At 51.9% G+C, this 25,230-nt stretch overlaps 1 protein-coding gene across 4 annotated transcripts in view; it reads right to left on the bottom strand.

Moving 5' to 3' along the window:
• Window positions 1–25,230, bottom strand: part of IGSF3 (immunoglobulin superfamily member 3) — a 100,747-nt gene that overhangs the window by 16,653 nt on the left and 58,864 nt on the right. For 3 of the 4 annotated variants that reach the window (XM_069785427.1, XM_069785425.1, XM_069785428.1), the window contains 4 exons: window positions 20,642–21,052; window positions 19,365–19,754; window positions 17,292–17,693; window positions 13,269–13,673 (listed from right to left, as the gene is read on the bottom strand). In XM_069785427.1, coding sequence (XP_069641528.1) covers window positions 13,269–13,673; window positions 17,292–17,693; window positions 19,365–19,754; window positions 20,642–21,052 — 1,608 coding nt within the window. The remainder of the gene's footprint in view (window positions 1–13,268; window positions 13,674–17,291; window positions 17,694–19,364; window positions 19,755–20,641; window positions 21,053–25,230) is intronic. The other variant, XM_069785426.1, reaches the window with a different exon arrangement.

Raw genomic sequence — 25,230 nt, forward strand, 5'->3', positions numbered from 1 at the left:
CCCACAGAGCCCCCGGGGTGCCCTGTCACCGTAGCAGGGAGACAGTGTCCCATTTCGGAGGCTGCTGCCCTCTGGAGAGAGCTCCTCCAGAAGACACTCTTGCCTGGAGAGAACTGATGAAGTGTTGCAAAAAGTTTTCCTGAGGAATGTCCTACTTTTAAAAGCCTCCATTGGGATTTCACTGTGCTGAGGTGTGTGTGTGGTGGTGGGGAGCAGAAATGAGGCCAACTCAACCCGAACCCATCCCCAGTTTAACACCAGACATGGGATTTAGCAGGCCAGTCAGGAGAGACTCATTTCCAGGAGCACAGCCCCAAGGTGACTCTTCCTATGAGGAATCCATCTCTCCCCAGCACCCTCAGCATACAATCCTGAAGGGCACTGGCCAGGCTTTTGGCATAAACTCAGCCAGTGCCTCAGCCTGTGGTCACAACCCAGAGGTGCCTCATTGTTTCCCTCACTAGGGCCCGAAAAGCACTCAGTGCCCAAATTCCTCCCAGGGGATGTTCACTTGGGATTCAAAAGACCTGTGCGCAGGTCACTGCCTGGCCACTGGTTTAGACATGCACTAACACTCAGCCCTCTGCCAGCCTCTCTCCCTTCCACAAAGCAGGGCTGAAGAGCCTCCACCAGCTCCACACACGTTACAAGGACACCAGCGTTCATGACCATGGGGAACTAGGGAGTCAAGCAAGTACATGCCAGCCTTCTGACTCAGCATGGCGAGGGGTGGGTGACTCATGTTTACCAGGTTAGCTGAAAGCAAACCAACAGTTCAAAAGGGAAAGATGGGTGAGCCCTTTCAGAGAAGAGGCATCAGAGGAAAAGCATTCACAGAGGGAAGAAGATGAGACGCTCCTAGGAGGACCTTGCTCATTGGGCTTAACCATGGCATAGAAATCACAGCAAAGTAGAGACAAAGACTTCCAGCACCAGGGCAGCCTCCCTGGAGATGGCAGGAACATGGCAGCACAGCTCCCGACTCCTGCTATTCTAACAGAACACAAGTCCTCCTGAAACTGGATTAGCGAGGTTGCAAATTGCATTAGCCAACATAGGAGGCTGCTGGTGCAACAGGAGCAGGAGAAAGGGAAATAGCATTAGACTTTGCCTGCCATTATTACTGCCATTATTAACTTGTCACTTTACTGTAGTGTTCCTATAACAATGAATTATTGCCTGCAAACAGGCTGACATGATTGAATTACTGGGGGAGCAGTCATGGGAAGGAGAGACAACGTTAACTGTTTCCTGAGGAAGGATCAGCTGCTGCCCTCTCCCAAGCAGGCAGACAAAAGACCAGAGGCTTCGACTTTGAACACCAACCTGCCATCCTGACCTTCAGCAGCGCTCGTTTCAGAGCGATGCCGAAAGTTTCTATGGTCCCCAAACTGCTCAGGTCCTGGTTGCAGGTGGGCTGCTCTGGGTTGGACATGCAAACAAAAGCAGAATGTATGTCTGTCTGCGGCAGCGATAAAGATCTACGGCTGGAGCTCTCCCATCTTTGCAGGTCTTCCTGCAACCTCTCTAGCCTACTAATTTTGTAAAGCTAAATCCTCATTTTTGCATGCTCCTACTTTCTGGTATAGAGAAGACAGGTGCCTGGACAAGTCACCAAACCGAATAACTGCCAGTCTAGATAGATGTGGGTCACGTTTTTTTTCCCCCCTCCCCCCTTGCAGGGTCAGTACTGTCTGCTTGCAATCAGACAGGCTGTTAATCCGACTCTGCTCTCTCCTGCCTGACTCCCCTGGAGAGATGGCATGACAGCCCTTCCACAGAGGGCTGTGCCAGGGCAGAAGCCCTGCGTGGAGCGGGAAGGAGCAGGCAAGCCTTCACCCACCCAGGCCATGTCCCCTGGTATCACCCTGGGTGCCATCTAAATGCTACCCCCAATCCCCTGGGGTTTGAGAGGCTTGACTCTGCCTGCAAGTACTTTTGCTAAGAATCAGCTACACGACACTTCTCCCCAAATTTACCGTTCCTTGTATGAACGCTGCAAATAGTGCTTCCTGCAGCATGGACTGGGGGGTGCTCCCAGCCCCAGGAGCAAACCTAGGAGCTGGGTGTGACCCACCTCCTCTCAGGGACAGAAAGAGGCCAGGAATAAACCACCAAGTGACCCACATTTCAGTATGTTCAGCAAGTTGCTGTAAAGTCCACAGCCCAGCAGGTGTTCCCTCGCCTCACAGCCTGCTGCTGCAGCAAGACGAGCTGGGTACTTAAATAGCTGTGCACATCCATGCTGACCATCACCCATTCCAACAGCCCCAGCCCAAAATTCAGCCCCAAGCACAGGCATGTGCCCTGAAGCACACTCTACTACTGCAGCTTGGGGAAGCGCAGCTTGATGCACTCAAAATGCTACTACAGGGTGCTGTGGCCGTGGCAAAGCATCTCTCCTCAAACTCTGCGGTGGACCTGCCTGCCCTGCTGTACCCCCACCAGCTTCAGCCCCATAGGTGAGCACTGCACCAGCCAAATCTACTGACAAGCAGCCTGATGCCCCCCCCCCTCAAAAGCCACACAGTCAGACTGCTGACTTACCAAGCACATAGGTAGCGGGTCAAGACCATTGCTGCATGCCTCATGCTGTGGCACAAAGACTGCAGGCTGTGACAAGGACATCTGCTCAGCTAAGGGACAGCCTGAGATTACCAGCCGTGCCACGCTGGAGTCTGCGGAGCAGCTAACAAACTAGCAGGTTACAAAGCAGGGCCTCAGGGAAGCATGCATATGTGACCCAGAAAGTCTCTTTAAAGCCCAGAAGCCATACATCTGTGAGCATATACAGAAAAGGCTGTGTGTGTAGCTGCAGGGATGGAGAAAGCTGGGAAGTCCACAGCCTCCAGGTCTAGCCATGGATAAGCCAGAGACCACTGGCTGGGACATGCCGCTGGCCTGGAAAAAGCAAGAGCTTCCCCAAGAAACAGAAACCATGTTGCTCTGAAGGACAGCAAGAAACAAATATACCCCAAAGCAAAATGACCCACAAACCTAAAACTAGAAACCTTCCTACCAAACCCTGAAATGAATGTAAAAGTTCTGCAGGAGAGAGAGGAGGGGAGGGAGAAATAAAAGATTTCCAGTATGAGTTGTGCCTGCTGTCAGAAAACAATATACGGCTCACTGATCACTTGTAAATTAAAATATGGAGATAGGATCACTGGAAGACAAATTCAGTACCAAGCTACAGCCACAGAGGATAAAGAAAGAAAGAAAAAAGTAACATACTGAGATATTTAATCAACTCCTTGTCAGAAAGATTTCAAGCAAAGGAGTGCTCTGTCAATTAGGAAAAAAAAGTAATTAAATGTACCCGAAGAGCAAGTCATAACACATACAGCAGCACCACACACAAACTCCCATGCTGTTCTGGAGGCTGGCCATTAACGGCCGAATTTCCTAACAGGGTGTCAGAAAAATACATGAGGAGTTTGTGTAGGTGCACGCCAAGAGTACAGCTGCACCTTATAGTGCATGGCTGATTTTTGCATGCACTGTATTTGACTTGAGCATTTTCAGCGGCTACCGCTGAAAAGCTGGCTGCTACACAGAGAGAGATGAGACGCTGAGGGTGGTATGAAATGCTATTTTCTTGCCATCCAGAGAGCAAGCTCTCCAGACAGACCTCTTGCAGGATCATGAGTTCTTTTGGATGCTGCCCACACCAGCCCTGCCAGCCCCAGTTAGTCAGTGCTGCCCTCCATGCAAAGATAAAAGTCCCCTGAGAGTGACCTAACTGAATCCATCCAAGAGCTATCTCACTCCACTCACCTTTAACTATTCCTTTCCACTGGGCTAATTTTCTGCAGGTTTAGTAAACTGAGCTGGCACACAGCGGGATCGATGCTGGCACAAGGAATGGGACAGGAGCATGCAGCCAGCAGCACGTGTCAGGGATGAGGATCACCTCCTTCTGTACAACCAAGTGCTATATCAGCTCCACCTGTACCCTAAATGCTCATGATGATGCCTCCATAAATTAACTGGCAAGTTCAACTACTGTGTAGAAGAACAACCAAGTGAAATGAGCCATCTGTCGTTTCTTAAGAAATTGTCTTTTTGAACTTCTTAGGGACCAAGGAAGTATTACAGCAGGATGGGCTACAGCTCTAACATTATCTGCACTCCCTGCTTCTCTGTTATATGGGACAGGGAAAACTCTAGGAATTTTCTTTAACAGCATCCCAAATGCCTATTTAAGCGAGTAAGACAGCCCTGGGAGCTGACTTTTACGTGCACATGTTAGAAGACCCTGAGCCATAGGTTCAGCATGTCTAGAGCCTGCCATTTTGCTGTAAGGAAGTAGATGGCAGGAATTTATTCTTTGACCAATATCAGAACAGGTAGAAACCCCAAAAGCCCCTTATGAACCAAAGTTCTAGAAAAGCGTTCAGATAAAAATTGTCCTTGTTTATTCTGCTGACACAGAGGTATTAATCTTACAAGGTAAAATCACCATGGGAAGAAATAGCTGGGTTTATTTTACTGAAGTTGCTTCCTTTACATGGGCATTGCTACACCTCTTGGCTATGCAGGTCACCGTCGCATTGAAGAGCAAAGCCATTGTGTCCAGCCAGCTGTGTCCCACCAGCGGAGAACACCCCCAGACGATCAGTCGAACCAATGCTCATGAAGGCAAGAGGCAGGGGATCTACTGTAACTGGGGCTGGGCCGTCTCTCTGCCTGGCTGTTCAGTACTGTTCTTCTCAAAACAGGACACGGTCTGGCTGTGCAAAGGACAGATGGAGAATACATAGTTTCTCAAGCCAGGAGAAGCATCCCACGCAATACAGAAGCTAGAAAAATGGTATAGGTCCCATGCACAAGGATGGACAGCCTAAGCTGCTGCTTGGGCATGCTGGGAGAGACACCTGGGCTGGGTACCGCTCTGACTGGAGGGCTGAGAGCGCAGCAAGAGAAAAATCAGTGCTGCAGCACTGAGCCTGCTGGCCCCGAGGCCATTCACCTTGTGGAGACCAGTGGGGTAGCTAAGGGGCTGGGGCTCCATGCATGGACTGGGGAAGGAGAATGGTGGTCAACACCTGGCTGGAAACCCGCTTATCACCAGTGCTCCCTCTCCCCCAAGGGCTGCCCCTGCTGACTCTGCTTTTGAAGTCTTCAAGGACATGAGGGATACACAAAGCTTTAGAGCTGGACAATGTCTAAGTACTGTTCACTGTAGAGTATTTTAGTCCAAGGAGAGCAAACAGGGAATCGATGAGAAGCTAAAGTGTGTGGAGAGAAGACGTTCAAGACAACATCAAGGAAGTTGCATGTGCACAGACTGCAAACAGGTTGACACCGTGGTTCTGTATATGCGTGCTGCAAATGGGAGTGGAAAACTGCTCAGGAGGTATCAAGGAGAGAAGCAGAGAGTGCTTTGAAATTGAAATGAAAAAAACTGCTCCTCAAAAAGTAACCGTGAAGAGAGTTAATTTGAACGGAGCAGCATACTCTGAATACAGCCCAGGTCTCCTGACATTGTCAGTCTTGTCAGGGGGCTGAAAAGTAAGACTGCCCACAGTAAGATGAATGGGCACACACAGAGCAGGCTGAGCCAGGTTACGGTCCCACTAGATGCAAGGATGCATTCCCACCCCCTTCACCCTCATGAAATGCATCCAAGATGCTTCATACATTTAAAGTCCAACTTCTCAGGTTATGCCCTTGGGTGCATTTTCCAGGCTGAAGCCCCAAGGGAAACCCTGAACATAACTGACTGCAATCAGCTCAACACACTTGGCCCTGACACAAACATTTCACGGGCAAACCTGCAGAGGAGCCAAGTATCCCAGATGGGAAACCGAAGGCAGGGGGAGGTGAATCACAGCTCTGACCCTGCAAGGCCAGTGTCAGCATCCCCAGCATGGGGTTGGGAATGCTGCAGCACATCCAGCACAAGCTCCCTCCCCTGCTGTTCAGGCTGATGGGCTCGTTTTGACGTGGCAGTCTTTTTGTGGGATCAAGATGGCATTTGCTCTGGATGCTTCGGCTCTGCTGGCACCAATGTAACCTCACACCAATGTGTAACCTGCACTGGGCCAGATTTGCCTGGCTGAGCGATGTGCTGGAGCACCTCTCCGATACCCATGAGCGCAAAACCACAGCTGGATTTACAAGGCCAGTCAGGAAGTGCCCTGCTTCGAGCAGGGCAGGGAGAGCATCCTTCACATGGATACATGCCCATGGGTGAAACCCCACCTCAAATCTGTATTTACAAACCCGTGCCCAAACACTAGAGAGTATGTTATGCACCACAGTGGCAGCCATAAGAGGAGGCTCTCGGGTGTGTGTGACAGTGACAGTACATGGAGGGAGGATGAGGATGTTGGGAGCAGGGTGTGATGGCTAAGTGTAGAGAAAAAAGCACCCTGGGGTGCCAGCCTCAGATAAATAACTGTGCCAAGGAGGTGGCAGCAAGTCTACGTGGGGAAGCTGTCCCAGAGGACCTGGCAAGTGTGGGGACAGAGCTCCCCAGGGCAAATGTGCAGGGGTGAGAGACCACCAGGGGTACAAGGTGGAAGAAGAAAACTCACCTGTGTTACCTGGAAAAGAATAAGAGCTCCAGCTGGGTCACTAATGCAGGTCTATGCAAGGGGACAGCTCTGGGTCACGCAACACTGAACCCCTTCATTTCGTCTGTTCAGTGTGCTGGAAGCCGATAGGAAAGAGCAGTAGCTCTGAGGCAGAACAGCAGGTCTTACCCCACCGGCAGTGAAGGGAAAGGGGCAAGTTCCTGAGCATCCAGGCGAGAGGAGACTGCTCTGTGCCACAGTCGCAGCTGCTGATGAACAGCCTCCTGTCTCCCCTGAGAACTTCTTGAACTCGGGCAAGAGTACAACTACTTGCCAGATGGAGCAGGCAGCTGTAAAGCAGAGAAGCAGTGCTATTCTACAGAGCAAAACCACTCCAGGATGAAGCAAGCAGCAAACTTAAGTTTCCAGACTTCACTTCTGTAAGAAAGTTTCCAGCTCATTAGCTTTCCTTGTTTAACTTTATTGCTGGATGCTGCCAGTAGCAAAAAGTATCAGGTTTTTAAGTAGGCACTTTGTGGCCCTTGAAAACACTTGTTTGAGCCTCCATTCACGAGTCTGGTCAGTACCCCACTGGCCACCCACTGTAGAAAAGGCATCTTTCACATCCATCCACGACAGCATTCCTCACATGCAGACTTTACTAACAAATGAGATGGAAGAAAGTACTTAATAGTAATATCTGATTTTCATTTGTTATGGAAAGCCTCTCCTTATACTCTACAAGTGTCTTGGCAATTGTTTGAAAATCAGTCCTCTTCTCCCAGCATTAAGCATGCCATAGAGCAACCCGTTTTTCCAATTCTCCTCTGCCTCATCCCCTCCTCATCCTCCCAGCATCCCCAGCCTGCGCAACCACAACCATCCCCTGCTTGGCTGCTCACCGAGTCTTCAGAGGGAAGGACGAGCGGGATACTGAGTAGTCTCTCTGTGGCTGCCAGGGATGGGCTTGGAAAAAGAGGTAAGGGACCTCTGCTCTCCGCTCCTTAGGTTCCTCTGGCCACTGCTAGCCCAACGCAGCCAGGCTGATGTCAGTGGTGGTTTCTTGTGGACAGTAGGAGAGTGGCAGAGTGCTCTGTGCTCACCCAGGCACAGGGCTTCAGGGGAAGCACAGCTCTGGCTCACCCTGCTCTCAAAGTAAGGTTCAGGCACAAGCCTCCCCCAGCTTCTCCAAGGCCAGCTCGAGGAGCCTCCACCCTCCCCCTCCCAATGGTTTCAACTTGACAGCTCCTAATAAACCAAACTTTACGAAGCAGCCCCTAGAGAGCCCGTGGAAGCTAATTAATGCCCTAATGAAGAGCCTGACTGCCTTGTTTGCTTGACGGCTCCCAGGTCAATCAATCTGCTGTAGCACGGCTTGTAAAAAAACAGCAAGGAGCCCAGCATCCCTGGCGTCTGCTCAGTTGTCATCCTCCACCACCCCTCCCCATCCCTCCTCCCACGTTCATTACTGTCAAAAACCCGTCAGCAAGGGAGCAGATTTATAGAGGCGATTGCAGCTTCTCCCTGTGTGCCTGCTCCAGGATTAGTCAAGAAGGAACTGGCCGAGGGACGCAAAGACAGAGGGGTGGGAAGAGTGCAGAGGCATGGGGAGGTGGGTGCCCTGCAGGTCGGGATGGGCAGGTCTGTGCTGTGAGGGGGGTGCTCGGGGCAGGGGGTTTGCCACAACCTCCTGCTTATGTGAAAGCCCTGCTTTTTTGTTCTTCTGTTGCCAGAGAGACTCCCCAGTGCTCAGACCCCAGGCCCTCTCAAAGCTCTGCCGAATCACCCCATCGCTTGTGCTGCAGGGGAAAGATAAGTGCAGTAATGGACACGAGGACAATGGCAATTTAATACACCAGCACAAATCTATTCAAGCCTCCTTGCCAAAAGAGTCCTATCCAGATGTCCTAGCCTGCCCGGATCACTGCACAGTCCCCATCATGCACTGTGCCGCCAGAGACTGTCTGCTACCCTTGTCTGAGTCCCGCAGACTGCACGGACACATGCCGCTCCCAGACAGCACCTCCCGTCTCGGCTGCTCCATCCCCGAAAACCTGGCAGCGAGAAGCAAGGTCCAAGAAGGAGCTGGGAACAGAGCCTGCCTCACAGCCCTCAGGTCTCCCCTTGACCCACATGCATCTATCTACCACCTTCTTCCCTCAGGCAGGACCCAGAGCCCAGGCACCATTACCCCTCCGTGCTGTCTGAGGAAGCGGGCAGAGAGCAGCGAAGGGGTACTGCTCAGCCAGCATCCTCACACCGAGGGCTCAGCCCAAATCCAAACACTTCCAGGGTCATCTGGATTCAAAAGGAACTGCCTGCATCTCTGCCTCCCCTAAAACCTGAGAGATCAGCAAGTGCCAGGGAGTCACCACACCTGTCCCCTCCAAGCACAGGACACATCTGTCCTGACTGACCTCTTGCAGACCAGCCTGGTAAAGCTTGCATGGAGGATGCTCTTCTTCACCTGGAAAGGTGCAAGTGGGCAAAGGGCAAGGCAACATCACTAGAAGGGAAAGGGGTGGTAAGCCCTCGGGGCATGCTCCAGTGTTCAGGGATGAAAGAACCGGGGTTTCAGAGGCAGGCCAGATACCGCAGCATAAGGGGAGCCCCAAACACAAGGATGTGGTTGGGAAGAAATCTCTACCCCTGCACTTGTGGCTCGCTCCAAGCTTAGCCCGCGGTCCTGTGCATGGTCTCCTGCCAGCTTTGGCTTCAAGGAAGCAGCTGGCATGAACTGAGCCGTACTTTTGTTGTTCCTCCCTCTCTGCTGCAATGTGAGCTCAGCGACAAAGAAACAACAGGCAGCTTGAGAGATGGAAGTAAAAAGGAGCGCACTACATTGTAGGGACATGAAATGGCCACAAGCAATCTAGCCAGTCTGGTCCACAATCCTGCCTGACAGACCCCCACACCAGCCCAGATTTCTGCCCCAGCCTACAGAAGTCAAAACCCGGCACTCATCCTACAGCAGTGCAGGTCTGTGTCCCTGCAAAGCACACACAAGCTACCTGGGGCTGCGTGCCCCTACCTGTGCACAACCCTCCCTCTGCAACCCAAGGTGCGCAGGCTTGCATGACATTGAGGAGCAGGCCATGAAAGGGAGCTTCAGATCCTACTGCTGCTGCTGGTGAGTGTTCACACACCAGCAAGTGACGAACACCGTGCCCTCATGATATCTAAATTCTCTAGAAGCTCTCACACATACAGCCAGCCCCCTTTATAGGGCTTTTCCTCACACTGCCAGTCCTTTTAACGGCTTCATGCCCAAGGGGCCGGGAATGTCACACTCAAAAGGTCAAATCTGGCTCCAGATGCCATGCAGCACACTTGTGCCATCCCACCCACAGACCCTGTATTCAGACCTGGGTTAACGCTGCCATTGCCTGCCTTATTCACTCCCTCCTTCAGGAGCTATGCGTTTCATTTCTCAAATACTGCTCATTTCTTCCTTTGAGTAGGAAAGGACTGGAGTGTTTCAAGCTGCTGACGTTTCCTCAACATTACCTGTTGGCCATGAGACAGCCGTATATCCTGGTTTTGGCTGGGATAGAGTTAATTTTCTTCCTAGTAGCTGGTATAGTGTTATGTTTTGGATTTAGGATGAGAAGAATGTTGATAACACACTGATGTTTTCAGTTGTTGCTAAGTAGTGTTCATACTAAATCAAGGATTTTTCAGCTTCTCATGCCCAGCCAGCAAGAAGACTGGAGGGGCACAAAAAGTTGGGAGGGGACACAGCCAGGGCAGCTGACCCAAACTGGCCAGCGGGGTATTCCAGACCATGTGATGTCATGTCTAGTATATAAACTGGGGGGAATTGGCCGGGGGGGGGGAACTGCTTGGGAACTGACTGGGCATCAGTCAGTGAGTGGTAAGCAATTGCATTCTGCATCACTTCTTTTGTATATTCCAATCCTTTTATAATTATTATTATAATTTCATTATTGTTGTTGTCATTATTATTATTTTCTTCCTTTCTGTCCTATTTAACTGTTCTTACCTCAACCCACAAGTTTCACTTTTTTTTTTTTCCCAATTCTCTCCCCCATCCCACTGGGGGGGTGGGGGAGTGAGCGAGCAGCTGCATGATGCTTAGTTGCTGACTGGGGTTAAACCACAACACTGTAGGTGAAATTACTTTGCAGCCACATTAATACATGTAATTCAAAACCAGCACTGCCACCTCTGCAGTTACCACTCAGCACGGATGACAACTACAAACACCACCCACTGCAAGAGTGCCAAGGAGAGACAGCCTGAGCACTGAAACAGCAAACCAACACACCAGGAGAAGCTCCAGCACCCTGTCCCTTGAGGACGTGGGATTTCACAAAGCAAAGAGATTAATGAAGCAATCAGGCAGCCACTATTTTACCTTTCTCACCTGAACACACTTTAAAGGCTGACATATATCGATTGCCACGTCTGCACCTGGAACCTGTCAAATAGAAAGGTCACTCTAACAAACGGGGAGCAGGGGTTTAAGAAGAAACTAGAATCCCAACATTAACTTACAATCTGGAAACACACGGTGGCTCAATTTGCGAAAAGACCTCCCAACAAGCCTTCTTTACAGCATCCCTTAGTGGATTGGTAGCAGAGATAGTTCACCCCAAACTCACCGGCATATGGGTCAAGGCAGGAACCCATGGCTAGTGGCAAGGGAAAGAGAAAACTAGGACTAAAACACCCAATAGCAGCCTGAAGTTATCTCAGATTAAGGTGACTACAAAGACATAGAATTAGACTGACAGAGCTCTCAGGTGTTCAATCATTCAGAGGTCCTGAATGACGTCTTCTGAAGAAGCGCTGGATTTTAATCTGAAAAGCAGCACCTCCTTCATCATCACAAGTCTGACTGTGGGGGCTCTAGCATAGTCATTCAGTGGTGTCCGAGGAAGGCACCTCCCACATCATCCTGGATCCTCTCTGGAGATTATCCAGCCAAAGGCCCAGCAACGACACGACGTGACCCTCTGCAAAACCAGAGGGAACCACAGCAGTTGCTGGTACAACTGCCAGCATTGCATTCATGGAGAACATCAACCATCTGCTCTCAGAGGCTGCCTGGGACATGGAAACAAAACACAGAGCGAGTGCAACCATGGTGCTGGGGACGCTCTGAGGAGTGCCTCTCTTCTCTTCCATCCCCCCTTGTGAGCCATAAAACCACAAACATTATGCAAGGCTCATTGGACTGACAGCTAAGATTTGTGTAGCAGTAGTTTGTTGAGCAGCCGGGAGATAGGGAGAGATAAAAACCATGGAGACCTAGACAACTTGTTCTGTTAAGGCATCACTTGATGGTTACTGCTCCAGTAAAGAACTGGCTGCCAGAGCACGGTTTAAATGTCCTTTAAATGTGCCCCTCGACACCCTGAGGTGTGACACGGAGGCTCTCTTCTGGAAGCTGTTATCAAGGAATTCTCTTTCTCTCTCTGTCTCACACACATATGCATGCACAGAGATGTGTCATGAAGAAGCATATTACTCCAGGGACCATATCTAGTGAACACTGTTTCCTAGGGAAATAAGCTAAAATGATGAACATCACCAACCTGACCTTGTGAGTAATAAAACATGTATTACAAGGCAGGATAATCAAGATAAATGGAGGAGATTAACCTGGAGATGAGGGCAAGGAAGGAGAGAGGGAAGAAAGATGATGGAGAGCTCATGAGGCACCTGGACCTCACAGCACGCCCTGATTTTTCTGAAGATATGCTAAGGGTTGGGGAAGATGGAGGAGAGTATGAAAAACTAAGGGGAAAAACACAAAGCCAAGCCAGAAGACAGACCTTAGGAAGGAGTCCGGACCCCTGCACAGGAACATGAAGGGAGGACTACCATGCTGCAAGGACCTGAGCCAAGAGTCTTGAAGGTGCTAAAAGCCTCATTCCAAACATCAGCTCCAGCCCTAAGGCCGAGACAGCAATAAACCCTTCAGCTCAGCGATGGCCCAGAGCTGCTCTGACCATGTATCTTTGCACCCTTCATGGACAATAGAAGGCACCACCAAAATATCAGTGACAAGGCCTACAGAAGGCACCTAACTCTCTCCACTGGCTGTACAGGGAACATAAGCACCTTGTAGGTTTTCTGACTCTCCCTGCCAAGTCAGGTGTCTGTTGCCTAGCTGTTGCACACTCTGTGTGGGTACCCATGGCCTCAGTGACCTCCAGCTGGAAAGAGCTCAACTTCTGGTGGAGAGGAAAGTCAGGCCCTTTGATTACTATCTGCTTTTGAAGATGCCTCCAGCAGAACAAGAGATGCAGCCAGTTACTAGACAAGAACTGCAGCACCTCACCTATGGTGCACATGCACGTGCAGGCTTTGGTGGGAGCACATCTCTCTTCTTTGATCCTGTTTGCACCCTCCCTCTCCTATCTTCCCCAGGTTAGTCTGCTCTGATGAATGGAGGTGGCAACCTGAAAGCCACCTCTGTCTCACAAGAACAGCCCAGAGACTGGACCGAGCTTCGGTCACCTCGCTTCCCAGAAGAAAATCCGATGAACAGCATATGAGGAGCAATGAGAGGACCCAGTTCCACAGAGGAGAATAAGGGAACTCCAACATATCCACTGCCGAAGAGCCAAGCGGTTCCACTTGAGCCATGTGCAAGTGTGAGATGTCAGTTGCAGCCACAAGAGCAGTCCTCACTCTGGAGGGACCACCACAGCGCTGGTACGTACCCTGTCCCCACAACACACCCCCCAGCCCCTCTCATGCGCTCTTGGCACTCACCCGGCCGCAGGACCCTGATTTCCAGCAGGTTGGAGGTCCTGTCTGCCAGCCGCGTCCAGCTGCTGTTGTAGTTCTTCCTCCAGAGCTCAGCCACGCACTGGTACTTGCCGGCCTCCGTGTCGCTTGCCCTGCTGATGCTCAGGCGCACGTTGTTGCTGGACTCAGCCTTCTCGATGGCGGTGCGGGTCCGGAAACCCGTGTACCTGTCACCCCACTGCACCCCACCATCGCGTGTGAAAGTGACCAGGTCATGAAACTCGGTGCTGCCTGCCGGCTGGAAACGCCACGTCACCGACACCGGTACCCATGATGGGTAGTGGGGCTTGATGATGCACTGGAGGTCGAAGGACTCGTTGTAGGTCACCCCGGGGGTGCGGGAGATAGCTGTGACAGCAAAGCCAGCCTCTGCGGAAAGAAAGAAAAAAGCTTTGAGAGACACCTGCCTAACGAGGCCCTGCTGTTAGCATGCAAAAGCTAGAGCGTAGTCATCCAGTTGCAGGCCTGGAATAATCAGCCGCTCACATTGTGTTGGCTCCTTGTTTGCAATTGCAAAGTGACATGAAAAGCAGCAGCAAAAACACACTTAGCTGCCTGCATCGGGGTGACTGCTTGCATAGTGGTGACTGCCTGTACGAGCACTGGCTGCAGCAGCAGCAGGATCGCACTCAATTTCTGCCCAGAGGAGCGAGATCCCCTGAGACCCGGAGGGCGAGCAGCCAGCGCTGAATGCTGCCAAAATCCCGTATGGAAACACAGCAGCGCAGTGGCACGGGAACAGCACCACGCCGAGCAGCTACCCAGCACCAGCCTGACTGCTCGCAGGCCCTGCAATTCACATCCATCTCTCGGGCAAGGGTCCCCACCCCATCCCCCACCCCAGGTCTGTGGCTGGTTGCTGCAAGTGAAGGAAAGATGAGGAAAGTGAGAAGTAGCAGCCTTTGTTCACGCATCAGAGAGGTGGCAGCGGTTACAGAACCCCAGGATGGAGGCAACTGAAAGAGAAGCTGGTTGCTCCTTCACACAGCATGGCTTTTGTTCTCTTCCAGGTAACGGCTCCAGGACGGCTTTATGCAGTTATCCTCACACATCCACCACTCAGCAAGCCAGTCCATGTATTTTGACTTGTCTACACCCAGCACTTTGTTTGTTTAGGGGAGTTTAAAACCAGCAGTCTATTAGTAATTTGAAGATAACATATTCCCAGTTGATTGGCTTACATTTTGGGTCAGAGTGTTTCCATTGCTCATTTGTTCCAAGCTGCAGAGAGAAATATTTTCTTCTCTTCCAATCGCTTCAGTGTGGCCAGCAGATTTAGCAGGGGCCTTGTTTCCTACCGGTGACATCCCCAAGAAGCGCTCCCTTCCCGCCGGCTGGCAGCTCTCCTCCCTCCCCCCGCAGTGCTGACCGTCCTGGCACCTGGCACAGCCGCTGCTGTGGGGGGAGACCCCAGCCAGTGAACGTCTTCTGGGTCAGCACGGAGCCTCAGCCTGCCACTGGCTCGAAATTACGCTTTGAGAGATGAGCTGGGAGGTCACTGCAACCTGCAGAGCTGCTGCCACAGGCCAGACCAGCCGCAGCACAGACACCGCCGTATCTGCAACGCTTCCAGCAAGTGCCCCCGCAGCCCCATGGCATCACTGTGCCACAGCTCCGGGATGTGTAATTACTGAGAAAACAGGTCAATCTTTGGGATTAAAGCCTCCTGCAAAATGTTCAGTGATTACCCAGGAGAGGAGAGCAAGACCCAGGCTGCCTCCCCTGGGTCTCATCCCCACATAAGCTCTCACCCTCAGACCCTGCAGCAGCCCTCCTGCCCCGGCAAGTGCATTCCTGGGCCCAGCTCAGAGCACCACTGAGCCAGCAATGGCCCTAGAAAGCCAACATAATTTCACCAAGACCAGCTGACCTCATCAAGTTTAATCTCCAGTTGGCCTGGGCAAGGAAGCTTCCTGAAGGGACTTCTCTTGACTGCCATGTGAAAGCCGGGTGCGTTTCTCAGGTCCTCAACTCAAACAACACACTCATGGCACTTAGGTTAACACACAAAGGCCCTTCTTCCTTCGGGACTTGGTACGAAAGGAGAGAAGCCATGCATAAAAGTGGGCAGATTTTCTGCAAGACCTCCCTACAAGAACACAGCAGTCCCCCCTCAACCTGTCTGCCCCCTCTTTTCCCAGCCAGGGGGACTGAAGTCCCTGCCAGGCACTTGAGATCCTCAGAAGTTCAGGGACATCTGGTCTCATCCAACAGCATATCTCTCTTCTGGCTATTGCTTCTGAACCACCCTGCAGATAGATTTATGCGTTTGAACATCATCTGTGCTGGTTCAGCTAAACAGTTTCTTACCTTGGCAGACTGGCAAACGATTAGACCTTAACTTGAAATGTGAGTGTCACTAAATTTACTGCATTTTTTTCACTAGCAATTTTCTGTAGCCATAAACCCCTCTTGCTCTTTCTTAGCACCTTCCATTTGAGTTTCTCAGTACAATTCAAAAACATTATGCTGAACAAAAAATATCACATTCAGCAGCAACGAAACAACACTCGATATTTTCTCCACTGAATTTTCATGAGCTATTTCAGCTTTGCTAGTTATAGGAAGAGGACTTAGACATTTCTTAGGACTTGACAGAATATGCTCGACAGCCAGCAATTTCTCTGGGACAAGAAGTGGAAGTGGGACAACTGCCTCTCCAACACGTCTTCTGGAACTGCTGGGCAATTCTGAGCATCTTAAATTTTAACAGGAATAAAAGTAATACATTTTAAAATACCAACACTTAATCCCAACACTTCTACAAGTGGCAGAGTAAAGAGAAGGGCCAATATGTAGCAGGCCAAATGCCGCTGACCTCATAAGCAGGACGCTGTTGAAACCAAATGAGAACCTGCCTTTAGTTCTTAACAAACTAACGGCCCTACCTGCTTTTGGAAGCTATATAGCAAAGATTTCTAGCTCCAGACAGAACAGCCTCTGAAAGAAAGTCAAAAGTGAAGGGGAAGAAAGAAAGGAGGAAAAAAGCAAGATTTTACCAGAATACAACACAACTTTGAAGTCTGGTCTCTCACACATCTTGCCAAAGCTTAAGATTAATACTGCAGAGAACAAACAAAACCCCCCAAAACCAACAAACCCCCAGATTCGTACCTTGACCTTTCAAAAGAGCTCCCTGATTGTCTATAGCCCTGGCATTCTGCAAATCAATGGCCTCATAGGAACAGTCATCCCTTCTTCAGTCTCCTCCAGAGCACTTTGGGAGCTAGTCCAGGACTTAATACAGCAAGGCCTGAGTGGGACCAAAGTAATTCACAATCCATGCAAAATGCCTAATGCCCTCTCCTAAACTGACGTGGTTTCACTGTGTCTGAAATGGAGGAGCCCTTTGGCAGGGCAGAGTACCAGCTGCAATGATCCCAGGTCCTAGTTCAGCTTGGTTATGGACAACGTTGTGTTCCAGGCCAGCAGCTCAGTGCCTCCTTGTAGAGGCAGTGAGGACCATTCCTGACCCGTATCTTCTGCAGGCTTCTGATGCTGTCAGAGATGCTCGCAATTTCTGGTGGCCGGGCCAACAGATGCTCAGTGTTTTGATCTCCTGGTCTGGTGAGCAGAGGTAAGGTTTACCCTGGGCAAGCAAGGAGGCTTGGATGCCCATGGGCTGCCGATGGAGCACCACCACTGCACTGCCCATAGCCCGGCTCCAATGCTGGGGGGACACGTCATGGGACTGGTAGCCTCTCTCCTCGGCAAGATGGCGGAAGCACCGCCCCTCTCCTTAGCCACCTCCTGCTTTGCTCCTGCCACAGCCACCCCTCAGACTTTGCCCCCGCACGCAACGGGGAATGGAGGCATTTTGCACCAACCTAGCGGGAGCTGCGGGCGGGCTGCCGGGTACCTCCATTTTGCCGGCAAGCAAGGATGAGAGTGCCGAGAGCAGCCCCAGTTATTTGGAGGTGACCTCCTGGGGGGGGTCGGGCACGCAGGGACCATGGCCCCGCAGCCGTCCGCGCCTCGAGTACTCACCCAGAGCAGTGATGGACACCGGGGTGCCCGCGTGCCGCTCCCCAACCATCTGCCACTCCCCATCCAGCGTCCGCGTCCACTCGGCCACCCGGCACTCATAGTGGCCCTCGTCTGCCTTGACGCTGTTGAAGATCTCCAGCGTGAAGGAGCCAGGCCGGACCTGCTCCACCTGGATGCCCCCGTAGCTGCTGCGCTCGGCGTACGAGGGGCCCGGCTGCAGGGTGCCCTCCCGATCCAGACGCACAATTTCGCTGCGCCGGTTCAGCTTGTCAACCAGCTGCCAGGCGACGGAGAAGCGGCTTTGGGGCCCGAAGCCTGAGCGCACATTGCAGCCAAAGCGCAGGCTCTCCCCCTCCAAGACATTGCTGGCGTTGTTGATAATCTCCAAGGAGATGCTGGTCTCTACGGAGAGAAACGCATACACACAGGGGAGATCATACACACTCGCCACTTCTCAGTCTGCAAGAAGGACGCTGCCGGCCAGAGAAGCTTTCTACCAGGTGCAGGAAACTGCCCACGCATTTGGGTCCAGGCACGTCTTAACCTCATGCGTGACCACATCCAAAACCAGCTTGTGGGCAGCGAGCTGCTCCTGGTGACTTGCACACTCAAAGCAGGTGTAGGCCAAAGCTAGGAAAAATCTTTCTGCCTATGGCTCATGAGACATTGCTGCGTCTTCCGGTCGCAGGTCCGGGATGGGATCTCAGCAAAGCTTGAGGGAATTTGTGTTGCTACAACATGCACCGCATGCAACCAACTTGGCCAAAAAAAGCTTCCAGCTCCCTGGGCTTTTCGATTCAATGTCATCCTGATCACCATCTTGCCATATCCCTTCCTACAACACCTTTTGGGAGAAGCTCTCCCAAACTCCCATCGCTGGCAACACTAGAGGTAGCTATCAATGTTTGGTAACATCAAAAAACCCTGTTATTCTGAGCTTCCCAGAGATGTAAGGCTTTACAGCTGGTTTTTCAGAGATACTGAGTGCTGGTTACTCCTGCTGTCTTCCGTCAGAGTTATGGACACTTAGCACCCTTGAAAAATCATCACATTTGCGATTTATCAAATGGCAAGAATGAAATCTGTCTGAAAGGTGGCTCTGCCTGTAAGTACTACATTTCAGACATTTGTCCAGTGCAAGATTTCTAGCTAGAGTAATTTTCAAAGCCAAACAAATGAGACCAAATATTGGTAGGAGAGAAAAGAAATAGAATTTCTTTTGGAGAAATGAGGAGGGAAAAAAAAACTAGGAGAAAGGGCTGCATTTACCTACAAACCTAAGAGATAGGAGACAAACATTGCACAAAATCCTCTTACAGCTACCCTCTGCCTGATCAAAGCCCACTGCCAGCATAGCCTGGGCAACACGTGCATGGTTCATCATGCCACAGCTACCTGAGTTTCAGAGAGCAAAACAAGGAATGAGGCAGTGGACCCTTTCCTCTCACCATGTTATTTCTCTATTTCTCACATTTGTCTGACAAACATAAAAGGCATTCAGGCAAGCCTCCAGCAGGGTTGTTTTCACCAGGGTTGGCAGACACACAGTGACCAGAACAGAGCTCTATGCTGAAGAGCAACCCAGGGCTTGAGGAGCACATGAACCCTGGTTTCTTCCAGTACAGCTGTCTTGCAAAGGCAGCTGAACAACAGCCACTGAACGGCCTGCAGGAACCTAGCAGCTCTTAGGATAAACCAAGGCCAAGCCAGTCTCCCCATTACGCCTGCTGAGTACTTTAGAGCACCCAACTCCCTGCAGAGCAAAGTGAGGAGAGAGGTGTAAGGAGCAAGTCACAGGCTGTCACGTGCACCTTCAGCTCAAGGACAAAACTGCCAGCTTGGTGTTATTACCAAGGTAGGGGCATGTTTCCCCACCTACGAACCTGACGCATATCCCTCCTTCTCCACCATTCCCTTCACATCAGAAAAAAAGTCTCGCCAGTTGCCTCCACAGCATGCAAACACTTATCCTCCCTCTTCCCCACCGCTGAAGTGTGGGCACATCATGGCCTCACCAGCTAGCTACCCAGTAGAGCAATGGTCCCAGCAGGGGACGGACAAGTCTCTACTTACTGAGCGGCAGGACAGTGATGGGGATGTTCTTCGGCCGCTTGCTCTCCTTGTCAATGAAGTCCCCTGTCACGGTCTTCTCCCGTTCAGTCACCCGGCAGTTGTACTTGCCACTGTCCTCAAGGCGGAGGCGGTAGATCTTCAGCACAAAAACATTGTCGCTTTCTTTGGCTACCTTGAGCTGGCCCAGGGCCTCACGCTGGGCAAACTCATTGTTGAGCACTGGCACGGCATTGGGTCCCAGGCTGGCGATGAGGGAGCTGTTGAAGGCCCAGGAAATGGAGAAGTAGCGGTCAGGGATGTTCTGGGCCTCCAGGGTGCACCGAAACTCCACCGGCTCACCCACGATGTACGTCCGCTTCTCTGTCTCCAGCCGGACACTGAACTCCTTATCTGGGGAAAGACAGACCAACTTGCATCAGCATGGCAAAGCCCATCAGGAAAGCCGGCACACCTCGTGCGAGGTATTTACAACTTGCTACTCCCTGCACAGCCAACATCTCTCGGACACATGCATCCACAGGTGAAAGGGTTAGGGGCTTGCTTTTGCTGTGAGAGCCCAGATCGGCCGTGCTGCAGGAAAGACAACTTGCTGCCCAGCATGCAAGAGCTGCAAGGCTTCCCCAGTCATAACCCTTTCATCCAGCCTTTACTCCTGGGAGCAGCTCTGCTGTGACACCAGCATCCAGTGGCACTGCTGGATGTGACCTGGAGCCTACTCCTCCTAACACCCTGCTCAGCCAGAGTCAAGAGGCAGGACCTTTGGGTATATCGGAGAGAAGAAAGAGCTCTGCTGGGTCTTTAGATCCCTAGCAGGAACCTGTGCTGTGGGCTGAGAGGAAGATTTTGACTTGCAAACGGACCTTGTACAACACAGAAGTGGTTGCTGAAAGTTTTATTTTTATTTTTGTTTTCTGCTGTGTCACTCTTAACCTCCTCACTTACCAAAATTCTCATTGCCTGTGCTAGCACCAAGTGCTTAAGGTGTATGTTTTAGCTCCTGTGTCAGCCCCAGATCACTGACCACATCAGGAGATGGGGCCTGCCACCCAACCCCCCTTGCTGCTCTGGTGTCCCCTGGTTGCTCTTTGCTGACATTTGCTCTGCCCGCAGGCAGCGCTTGGGCTCTCCTTTGCCCTGCTTCACTGTGCCAGCAGCCTCCCAAGTGGGGCACATGGCAAAACAGGGAGCCCAGCCCCAGCCACCTAACAAGGCACTGCCCCATTTTCTGCCTCCTCCCACCACCCAGCCGAGCGAGAAAAGGCAGAGGAGACACTGACCGGTGGCTTGCACGTTGACGAGGGCACCCTGGGAACGCTTGCGGGTCATGGCGTACCAAGACTTGTCCGGGTCCTGGATCCACTCCGCTGCCTCGCAGTAAAACTCGCCCTGATCCGATGGGTGGAGGTTGTAGATAGTGAGCTTTGAGGTGGTCTCCCCAACTTTGTCCAAGCGAACATCCCCTGTGGCTTGCCGCTGGGCGTAGGCACTGCCAGCCCGCAGGACGAAGTCGCGGCTGAGGGAGATGACCTCCACAGGCGCCTCGCTGCCTCGCTGCCGGTACCAGGCGATGGAGACATGGCTGTGCTGGGTTGTGCTCTTAGACACCTCGCACTTCAGCTCCAGGGAGTCACGCTCCACTTTGTTCAGTGTCTGCGGGACTGCTGTCACTCGCAGCGAGTCAGGGATCACTGCAGCAAAGGGGAACGGGGAAACACAGCCCAAGAGTTAGCAACGCCAAAATGCTGAGTCTAAAGCCCAGACGCGTTAAAGGAGAGCTAGGGGGAAGGTTTCTTTTTATAGTCGTAATTAATCATTAAGTATTAGCAAAGCCCTGTTAGCTCACATCTAGCCTCCAAAAAGAGGAGAATCGTCCCCAAAGCCCTTGGCTGGGAAAGACTGCGACCTGCAGCACATACTCCAGTGCTGTGCTTAAATTCCTGCTCAATGGTCCCAGCGACTGCACAGGGTTTTCCACCATACCGCAGAGCAGCACAGCTTAACACATTCAATTCCCATGAAGGCATTTCTTCACGGGCAGCATCCCCTTCATCATGTGCCACCCAGCATGCTTCGTGACCCCTCCTGCCCACATCCTTCAGCCACTCATTAGCCCTGCACTGTGGTCTTCGCCCCTTGGTTCCTGTTGGGGCCAAGCTAAATATATTTAGTTTCTTTAATCTTCCCTCATAAAAAAGTCAGGAGATCCAACTCTCCTCTCCTTTGTTTACATCCTTTCACATTTTAATGGCCTCCTCAGGCCAAACAAAGGGGTTTCTGCATTCGGAGGGAACTGGCTCCTCTGAGGGCAGCAATGCAATTGCAACATGCCCAGTGCCTGTTCCCAGGACACAGCCACATCAAGGCACTTGGTAATGAAACTGCTGGCTACTTTTCCAGCTGATTAACCAGAGGAGAGGAAGTACAGCTGCTAAAATCAGGACAAAAAAAAATTTGCAGCCCCCCTCAACCTTGCTTGATTTTAGCAAGCTTCTTAATTTTAGCAAGTGGCTCTACCGCCAGAAGATAGACTTTCTTAAAAAGAAGCCTTTCTAGACTTTGTTGTCTCAAGAAACATCATGTGGAAAGAAGAATGCAAACCTTCTCCCCAGCTCTGCAGACAAGGTAGCGCCAGTGAGCCTGTTAATGCCCAATGGTTTCACTGTGTACCGGTGGAATATAATTAACATATTTCAGTTCAGTTTCATTGACAGCACTGGAAGGTTTGACGAAATTAGCTGAGCTGCCGAAAGCTGCATCTGTTTCATTCAGGCATGGCTACAGAATGCAATGAGCTGCAGGAAAGACAGTCGCTGGCATTATTGCCAGCAGAAAAGTCAAAGCAGAAGAAAGGAAAGAAAAAAAAGCCATGAGATGGAGTAAATGAGAGGGAAATCTTCCTGCGTCCAGCCTGGATGGGGCCATTCACTTTTACCATGTGTTCACTACCCAGGGAATTTACTGCCCCTGACAGGGAAAGTACCTGGTAAGGCCATTTCCATTGGAGGCCATTGCCCCCGTCGCCCACAGCCACATCTCCTCCTCCCTCCCTTCTCCTCATCTTCCTCACCGGGCTCCCATCCCCTGCCCACCAGAATAGCCTCTGGCCGACCATGGCCAAGAGGGCGTCTCCCTTCACCTTTCCCCCTTCCCTCGGACTCCCAAACCAGCGGTGAAAGCGGCAACCAACCTTGCCAGTTCACACTGCCTGCACAATGAGATTTAAATTTCTCATTTCAAACCTTTCTGAATAATTTCCAGAGCCACGCAGCTCCTTTCTCTTTGCCCTCCAGCCACGGGATCTTATAACTTTTCTTACGTTATTTAAATAAATTAAACCTGATCATCTTGCTGGAGTTACTTTCCTGCTGAGCTGCTTCAAAGGCAGAGCTCCCTGCTACACCAGCCTCCACATGACAGCTTATGGGGTGAAAGCTGTCCATGAAGAAAGCGTGCCCGTCCTCCTTCCCCCAATTTGAGAGACCTGGGTACCCCACTGGGTGCCTGCGTGCCCTCCCCAGCCCTGTTCAGCAGCACGGCCACTTGCTGGCTACAGGCAAGGCAGTGTCTTTTTTACCCTGGGAGCCTGCCTGGCTCTGTGGGGTGAGTACAGGGCAAGCATTTGGCTTGCCAGATGTGGAGCTGCCCGCTCCCCAGGAGTAAGGCCTGGAAGTCTGTCCAAAGGCTTGGCCTCAAGCAAACATTTGCCACGCTGTTCCCCAAGCAGGTTAGAGGCTGGCACAGGCACCATTTCGCCAGCTTGAACCATGACTTTGTATCTCCAGGTCATAACCTGGCTGGAGGGTTAGCATCTTCTACACCACATGGGCAAGCTATTGCAAAATGCATTCCTGGAGAAAAATCACGAGGCAGCGGCGTGCTGTTAAAAGCTGTAATTTAACTGTGGTAACACCTGATACGCTGTGCTGCATTACTCCTGCTCTTTTGGTTAAAAAAGCCAGCCAAGATCCTTCTGGTTAGAGGAATTGGTAAGACCTTTTGGGTTGCACGCAGCCTTGAGGGTATTGTCTTAAATCAGCCTGGCCTAGGCACACATTCGGTTGGTGTCACCTTCCTAACCAGGAAGACTAGAGATCTGCTTGCTAAACGAAAGCCCGGTTTCTGAACAATCAGATTTTGGGAGGGACAGGCAAGAGCCCTGAGCTGGCCAGACCAGCGGGAAGCCTCCATGCTTTGCACCACTACTCTCGTGCTTGGCCAAAGAGGCATAAACAACTTTTTTAGTTACACAGCAAGATGCACTTCGGGTACCAGGCTTGGGGAGAGAGGAAGCGGGTAGGAGAAAGGGAAAAGCGCTGTTCTCAAGAAGCAGCCGAACGTGGCAGCAGGTCACAGCTCATTTCAGAAGCTCAACGAGCATTTCATTCTGAGTGCTGCAGAGCACCGGGGACTCCCGCAGTGGGGCCGCAGGTCTGCTGGGGCTCACACACCACCCCAAAGCACAGACCCCACTGGCCTGCGCCGACAAGAGGGCTACAGGCACGGCTTAGCCCATCAGGCTGGAGCAGATCAGGCACGGAAGTCATGGAGAGAAAAGCAAGCAGGGAATGCTGCAAAGGCACTCGCCAGGGCACGACACCGCACGTGAGGAGGTGCGTTATTGGAGGAGAAGTTCCTCCCAAGCCAGTCACCCTGCTCAGGCTTCAAAGACATCAGTTTGCATATCAGGACATGAGTAACTCTCTGCATGGCATTCACCCAGGAGCCCTGGCTCCGCTGCCAGCCATCACGCTGCTGAGCTGCCCGCACTCATCCCACAGCCGCCTGCTGCAGGAAGCACCAGGGTTTCTGGGGGCACTCTGCAAGCTGAGCTTCACTTGAAAGCAAAGCTCAGCTCAGATGAGAGTCTTCACTGTGTGAAGGGGAGCAGGGCCACAACTGAATCGGAGCCAAGAGGGAGGCTGCAGGGCACATCCTCTTGCCTGCTCTTTCTCACCCAGCTCCTGCCTGTTTGTCCCCTTTGCAACGTGCCATCCCGGCAACCTGCCTTGCACTTCCTCCAGCATCCAGCCTTGCTTCCTTCTTGTCCCTCAACACAAGTCCTGTCATGACCTCCTGGAGGTGTCAGCAGAGCTGCCCTCTCCCCAGCATCAAGGTTAGATTTGGCAGTGAGTGGCCGGACAGGGAGGTGAGCAGCTGAAAAACACTTCGTGGGAGCAAACCTGTTGTGCTGTTGCCACCCCTGAGCCAGTCTGCTGAGCCCAGCCATAGCTGACAGCATTGAGCTTGTAGTTACAGCACTGAAAAAAAGAGCACGAAATACAGCATTTCCTATTAGTCCCCAAGGCACAGGTTCCTGCAGAGGACACTGGGATAGGTACTCAGTGGTGGGTGGGCTGCTAAGCGCAGGGTGCTCGCAACCCCCGCCAAGATTTGAAAGCTCCTGAAATATTAAATGTAAATACTGCCACTAGAGGGTGTCAGGGACCCAGCTAGGGAGAGTCCCAGGGCCCTGCTGCCAGGACGAGGAGGAGGGGGGAGGCCGGAGATGCTCCCCTCTCGCCAGGGCAGTGCCCACGGGCATCCTTCCTCAGGAAGCCTGCACGCACGGCTCCAGCCAAATCCACCTCAAATGCGCACACCTCAATAACACGCAGTCAACGACCACTCGGCGAGCTAATTAAGGCTAACTTTAGGACAAGGAACTGGCTTACAGTGTCCCAGAAAACAAGCGGGGAGCAGAGACTGGAGTTCCTGGGTCTGGACTTGGTGCACACCTCAACATGCTTTCCTCCAAGCCCCACGACCAGCTCCATTTCCAGCAGCTCCTGGTGCCCTGCTGAACTCTACCCACACGGACGAAGATGACTCAAGGCATCTCCCTTTTCCCCAGGCTGGCTCTGGTTCA

The sequence above is a fragment of the Haliaeetus albicilla genome, chromosome 6, assembly GCF_947461875.1.
Source record: "Haliaeetus albicilla chromosome 6, bHalAlb1.1, whole genome shotgun sequence".
Taxonomy (NCBI): Eukaryota; Metazoa; Chordata; class Aves; order Accipitriformes; family Accipitridae; genus Haliaeetus; species Haliaeetus albicilla.